The following is a 7,500-nucleotide window of genomic DNA, read 5'->3' as shown; positions in this document are numbered from 1 at the left end:
TAGAGATAAATACTGAGTCAGGTTACTGAAATAAATACTGAGTCAGCTGTAGAGATAAATACTGAGTCAGTTTTAGAGATAAATACTGAGTCAGGTTACTGAGATAAATATTGAGTCAGGTTTAGAGATAAATACTGAGTCAGGTTACTGAGATAAATACTGAGTCAGGTTAAGAGACAAATACTGAGTCAGGTTACTGAAATAAATACTGAGTCAGTTTTAGAGATAAATACTGAGTCAGTTTTCTGAGATAAATACTGAGTCAGGTTACTGAGATAAATACTGAGTCAGTTTTAGAGATAAATACTGAGTCAGGTTAAGAGATAAATACTGAGTCAGTTTTAGAGATAAATACTGAGTCAGGTCACTGAGATAAATACTGAGTCAGGTTAAGAGATAAATACTGAGTCAGGTTACTGAGATGAATACTGAGTCAGTTTTAGAGATAAATACTGAGTCAGGTTAAGAGATAAATACTGAGTCGGGTTAAGAGATAACTACTGAGTCAGGTTACTGAGATAAATACTGAGTCATGTTAAGGGATAAATACTGAGTCAGGTTACTGAAATAAATACTGAGTCAGGTTACTGAGATAAATACTGAGTCAGTTTTAGAGATAAATACTGAGTCAGGTTACTGAGATAAATAATGAGTCAGTTTTAGAGATAAATACTGAGTCAGTTTAACATAAATACTGAGTCAGGTTAAGAGATAAATACTGAATCAGGTTTAGAGATAAATACTGAGTCAGTTTTAGAGATACATTTTTGAGATTAGTTTTTGAAATTAATACTGAGTCAGTTTTAGAGATAAATACTGAGTCAGGTTACTGAGATAAATACTGAGTCAGTTTTAGAGATAAATACTGAGTCTGGTTAAGAGATAAATACTGAGTCAGGTTACTGAGATAAATACTGAGTCAGGTTAAGAGATAAATACTGAGTCAGGTTAAGAGATAACTACGGAGTCAGGTTACTGAGATAAATACTGAGTCAGGTTAAGGGATAAATACTGAGTCAGGTTACTGAAATAAATACTGAGTCAGTTTTAGAGATAAATACTGAGTCAGTTTTAGAGATAAATACTGAGTCAGGTAAGAGATAAATACTGAGTCAGTTTTAGAGATAAATACTGAGTCAGGTTTGGAGATAAATACTGAGTCAGGTTAAGAGATAAATACTGAGTCGGTTTTAGAGATAAATAGTTAGTCAGTTTTAGAGATAAATACTGAGTCAGGTTTGGAGATAAATAGTGAGTCAGGTTAAGAGATAAATAGCGAGTCAGTTTTAGAGATAAATAGTGTCAGGTTAAGAGATGAGTTGTATTTCATAACTCATTCTAAATACCAGTCCACCTTCAGTCTGCAGTCTGACGGACAAGAGTGAAAGAGTAAAGACAAAAACAAAGCACCAACCAAAATGACTTGACAGGATCTGATGCCTCTGGTTAAAAATGACAAGCCAAACAAAACAGAAATGAAAGTGAAAAAGGTTTTAACTGAAAATACAATGCTGTGACACCAATACAAAAAAAAAAGGTTCTCACCCAAAATAAAGACACGCAGTCACACCGAACGAAATGAAACGGGAAAACAACCCGACCACCATGACACTGAAGATCCAACCACAGTGACATGAAAGAGAAAACCAAAATAAACAGCAGCAGCACAGTGACGTCCTGCTGGAGAGTAGAAGAAGAAGCCGGAGTTCAACCACAGACAAAAAAAACCTGAAGTGCTTTAATTACGGACTGAAACCTTCAGTCTGAAGGCAGAAGTCAAACCTCAGAGCGTCTCTGCTGCCACATGTGCAGCAGAAATAACATCACACTGTTTATTATGGAGAATATATTTATATATATAGTTATCTGTCAACCATTGAACCCAGTGGGACATCTGGTAGATAACTGGTCATAAACATCCACAAGTGTTGACAGTTTCATTCATTAGAAGTTCCCAAGTTCCTTATGATTCAGTCCAGTTACAAACTTCTCATTAACATAATAACAGTTTCTTAATATTAAACTGAAGGTAATGTTGTGATTAAAGTTTCTCTCTGCTTCTGATGGGATTATAATCTGCTGGTGATGTGTTGATGTTTCTTACAATATAATCATTTGATTGCTGATTGATTAATGATTATTTAGATCAATAATTATATCGATGTTTGGGTCTCAGGACAAAATCAGCAGTTCAACATCCAGGACCAACAAATAATTATCACATCATGTATATTTATGTAAATTCACATATTTGTTTTCTTGTGTTGCATTTAGAATCTACATAATTTCTCACTTATTTTAGATTTTTTTGAACATTTATATATTAGACATATTTTCATGTTCTGTTATTCTGTGCTGCAGCTCCTTTTTGTTTTTCCATTTTATATATTTTATATTTCTGCTTAAGTTGTGATAACTATCAACTGTGTGATGTTTCATTTCTCCATTTTCTCTGTAAATATTCATATGAGAGTTTTTCTTTCCTGTATTCTTTTATTATTTATTTATTTAGTTCAGTTTGTGGATCAGTTTAGTTTAGAGCGGTTAGTTCTGAAGACAGGAAGTCGTTTCTCTGAGTCAGAGGTCAGAGGTCAGAGGTCAGGCGGAGCCTCCCTTCTCAATCATTTCCACCAACAGTCCATGAATGCAACACATTCTTCTTTGTAACGGAGTGAAAGGTCACAGGTTCGATTCCCACTGGGACCTCAGGACTGAAACAAGAGGTTCCTCATGAGAGCCTCTGACTGGTTAACACAAAACCCAGAAAAGACCTGGTGTGGTTCTGGTTTGGAACATTTCATACACACTTAAAGGTTCTTTACAGAACCATAAAGGGTTCTGCTGAGGTAGCAAGCCAAAATAACTATTTCTGGCTCTATATAGAACCTTTGATGTTCCCCCTTGGTTCTTCTGTCTTTCCATTCAGAGCTGAGCTGCTAGCAGCAGCTAGCGTTAGCATGTTCACATTAACATCAGTGTGTTTGCTGGCTAGTTAGCTAGCTAACAGTCTGTTCAGGTTAACTGAGCTGACTCTTCTCAAGCTCCAACTCTTCATGTTTTGGAGTAGAGACTAGGGCTAAAGACAAGACAGTTTACTGTGTCACAGGAACCAAATCCACCTTATCACACTATTCACTTTTACTGAGAACGTTACTGAATGGATCTACAGCCACACCACAACAAGCTGACTCAGCTGCTTCACACACATTTACACTTTATTCACTAACACACAGTTCTCCATGTTCCTCCATCATGGAGACAGACAGGAGCAGCAGATTAAACTGTGCAGCCGGTGACCTTTGACCTCCAGATGTTTCATCTGAGGAATCAAAATGTCTTCCGACAGGAAATTAGATTTCAAAAGTCTTTATTCTGTCTTTCCTCTCTCTTCTCTCTTTCTTCATATTAAAAAGGCTCCTGTAGTGCAGGGTGGACACACACACACACACACACACACACACACACACACACCCCCCACACACACACACACACAGTGTTGGATAGGATGTTAACACAGGCCTACAGTTCACATTCTGGTTTCTCATGAAAGGAGCTCTGTGTGCCTGGAGGCCAAAACACACACACACACATACACACACACACACACACACACACACATACACACACACACACACACACACACACACACACACAGTGTTGAAGGAGGTTAAATTCTTCAAACGATAAAAATCAAACCAAAACTGACTGACAGACTAACTGACGCCTTCTCTCTCTCTCTCTCTCTCTCTCTCTCTCTCTCTCTCTCTGTCTCTCTCTCTCTCTCTCTCTTAAACTGACTGGACTCTATTCAAAGTGTTTTTCTGTCATTTCACTGTCAGGTTTCTTCACTTCAGACTTCTAACTCAACAGAAACTTCGACACATTTTCAAGACTCGTTTCTCATCATCAGCTGTTTCTCATCTGGATTCAGAGTTTAGAAAATCAGTTTAAATAAATTTCACACCATGTACTTTTATACTTTGACTTGAGTGAAGGGTTTGAATCTGTGCTTCAGATGAGTATTTGCACTTTGACATGAGTAAGGACTTGACTGAATCTCTACTGGAGGAAGAAGAAGAAGAAGCAGGAGAAGAAGGAGAAGAAGAAGAAGAAGAAGAAGAAGAAGAAGAAGAAGAAGAAGAAGAATCGTCTCTCTGTTTTCTCAGGTTATTTCTGTCTTCAGGCTGCGGTGAAGACAGAAAACAACAAGCAGCTTCAGCAGAGACTCCTGCTCTGCTCTCTCCTCTCCTCTCCTCTCCTCTCCTCCTCTCTCCTCTCCTCTCCTCTCCTCTCCTCTCCTCCTCCTCTCCTCTCCTCTCCTCTCCTCTCCTCTCTCCTCTCTCCTCTCCTCCTCCCGTCCTCTCTCCACCTCTCCTCTCCTCTCCACCTCTCCTCTCCTCTCCTCTCCCCCCTCTCCTCTCCTCTCTCATCTCCTCTCCTCTCTCCTCTCTCTCCTCTCCTCCTCCCGTCCTCTCCTCTCCTCTCCTCTTTGTTTCTGGACTAAACGGCTGGTTAGGATTGACTGGACTCTAATTTATTGAAATTAAAGAACAGCTTCCAGACTGCAGACAGATTTCATCACGTAATCCAACAGCAGATCATTTGATCGTTTGATCGTTTGATCGTTTGATCGTTTGATCGTTTGATCGTTTGATCGTTTGATCATTTGATCGTTTGATCATTTGATCGTTTGATCATTTGATCGTTTGATCGTTTCAGTAACTTTCACTTGATAAACTTCAGTGTGTCTTCTGTTAGAAATCATCTCAGAACAAAGTAAAACATCAAATCTTGAAACAGGAAATTTGTTTCTGAAGTTACAGTCCTGAAAAAAAATATTGAATCCTGTTGAAGGATTTAATGTTTAATTAACTCCTGAACATGTCAGTTAATACTGAAACAACACGACTATCTGCCAGAGCATTAAAATAATCTGACCACCCAGAAATTAGATCAGATTAGATCAGATCAATGTAATGTAATCTAATCTAATATAGTCTGTTCTATTTTCAGGATGTGAAAAGTGAAAAGATCCTGAGGGTAGACTAGACTAGACTAGACTAGATTAGATCTGATCTAATGTAATCTGATCTAGTCTAGTCCAGTCTAGTCTAATCTAATATAATCTATCTAGTCTAGTTTACCCTCAGGATCTTTTCAGTAATAATCTTGATTAGATTAGATAAAACTAGATTTGACTAGACTAGATTAGACCAGAATAGACTAGACCAGACTAGACAAAACTAGACTAGATTAAATTAAATTCGATTTCATTAGATCAGATCATAAATTAGATTAGATTAGATTAGATTAGACTAGACTACACTAGATTAGACCAGACTAGACGAGACAAGACAAGACTAGATTAGATCAGACTAGACTAGACTAGACCAGACTAGACTAGACTAGACAAAACTAGACTAGATTAGATTAGACCAGAATAGACTAGACCAGACTAGACAAAACTAGACTAGATTAAATTAAATTAAATTTGATTTCATTAGATCAGATCATAAATTAGATTATATTAGACTAGACTAGATTAGACCGGACCAGACTAGACTAGATTAGACCAGACTAGATTAGACGAGACGAGACGAGACGAGACGAGACGAGACGAGACGAGACGAGACGAGACTAGACTAGATTAAATTAAATGTAATTTGATTTCATTAGATCAGATCAGATGTAGTCTAACCTCAGAAGATGAACTCTGTCTGTCGCTCCAGACCTGAACACTGAAGTCTGTTAGAGTCAGTCTGTCGTTCTATTTTACTCTCTTCTTCTCTTCTCTTCTTCTCTTCTCCTCTTCTTTTCTCTTCTCCTCTTCTTCTCTTCTTCTCTTCTCCTCTTCTCTTCTCTTCTCCTCTTCTTCTCTTCTCCTCTTCTCTTCTCTTCTCCTCTTCTCTTCTCTTCTCTTCTCCTCTTCTTCTCTTCTCCTCTTCTCCTCTTCTTCTCTTCTCTTCTCCTCTTCTTCTCTTCTTCTCTTCTCCTCTTCTCTTCTCTTCTCTTCTCTTCTCCTCTTCTCTTCTCTTCTCTTCTCCTCTTCTTCTCTTCTCTTCTCTTCTCTTCTCCTCTTCTCTTCTTCTTCTCTTCTCCTCTTCTTCTCTTCTTCTCTTGTTGGTAAAGTTACTGTAGTTTAGTCCATGCAGGACCACAGTGGAAAGATTCATACACTTTCTTCATCTTATATTTATTCAACAGTTGGTCATCCATATTTTAGTGAGCAGTAGAAAGCAGACAGATAACAGTAACAGAGTAACACTTGTTTACCTGAATTTTATGTATTTATGTGGCTCTGGTTTAATAAAGTTTATGTTCTCTTCTCTTCTCTTTAATTATCTATAAAAGGTTCTGCATCAGTTCAGACGACAGAACCTGTTTGTCTCTGAAGCAGAAAGTCTCTTCAGGCTCGACGAAGAAGAGAAGAAACGTTAAAAAGCAGCAGAAGAAGAAGCTCGTGTCGGGACTCACCGTGTCGTCGGCGGCGCGCGGACGGACCGTTCTCGCTCTCGGTTTGCCGGTTTGATCCGCGCGGAGCGGCAGAGAGAGAGAGAGAAGCAACAGCAGAACACACTCCATCTTCCAAACTGAGAAGAGGAGAGAGAGAGGAGGGGAGAGAGAGAGAGGGTGGAGAGAGAGAGAGAGAGAGGAGGGGAGAGAGAGAGAGGGTGGAGAGAGAGAGAGAGAGGGTGGAGAGAGAGAGGAGGGGGGGAGAGAGAGAGAGAAGCAACAGCAGAACACACTCCATCTTCCAAACTGAGGAGAGGAGAGGAGGAGGGGAGAGAGAGAGCGAGAGAGAGAGAGAGAGAGAGAGAGAGAGAGAGGGTGGAGGGGGGGTGGAGAGAGAGAGAGAGTGGAGGGGAGAGAGAGAGAGAGAGAGAGAGAGAGAGGAGGGGGGGAGAGAGAGGAGGGGGGGGGGAGAGAGAGAAAGAGAGAGAGAGGGAGGTGGAGGGGGGGGGGAGAGAGAGAGGGTAGAGAGAGAAGAGGAGAGAGAGAGACAGAGAGAGAGGGAGAGAGAGAGGGGCGGGGGGGTGGAGGCAGTGCCGGCGCGTGCCAATCAGGCGCCCTGGGCAAAACTATAAATGCCGCCCATCCACACGCTCTCACGGTTGTAAAATGTATATAAATATATGATTGTTATTGCCACACAATGACCCATAGCATCAATCCTCTCTCTCTCTCTCTCTCTCTCCACCCTCTCTCTCTCTCTCTCTCTCTCTCTGTCTCTCTCTCTCTCTCTCTCTCTCTCTCTCTCCTCTTTAGATGTCTATACATAGACAAAATGATCCTGGACTATATGAGAGCTACGCATAGACGCAACGTTGAAATCACGTCTTGTGCTCAGTGGGTTTAGTTGGTTCCTGACATGTATTTTGTTGCCATGTGCGTCACCATTACGCAACGCCAAATGCGCAGCGCGCATGTCCCGTTAACCGTCATCACATATTGCCAACTGCCAAATACGCAACTGACAACCAAGAAAAACAACACAGTAAA

The 7,500-nt window shown here is 40.2% G+C and overlaps 1 protein-coding gene across 1 annotated transcript in view; it reads right to left on the bottom strand.

Moving 5' to 3' along the window:
- The window catches only part of LOC139640296 (collagen triple helix repeat-containing protein 1-like), a 13,309-nt gene extending 6,727 nt beyond the window's left edge, over positions 1 to 6,582 (bottom strand). The window contains exon 1 of the mRNA XM_071514480.1: positions 6,475 to 6,582. Within this exon, the coding sequence (XP_071370581.1) occupies positions 6,475 to 6,582 (108 nt within the window). The remainder of the gene's footprint in view (positions 1 to 6,474) is intronic.
- Positions 6,583 to 7,500: the final 918 nt, after the last annotated feature.

The sequence above is a fragment of the Centroberyx affinis genome, unplaced genomic scaffold, assembly GCF_046629955.1.
Source record: "Centroberyx affinis isolate AG114_WGS23_722 - 3 ecotype Tasmania unplaced genomic scaffold, CSIRO-AGI_Caff_v1 ptg008935l_1, whole genome shotgun sequence".
Lineage (NCBI taxonomy): Eukaryota > Metazoa > Chordata > Actinopteri > Beryciformes > Berycidae > Centroberyx > Centroberyx affinis.
This window is presented reverse-complemented; position numbering and strand designations above follow the sequence as displayed.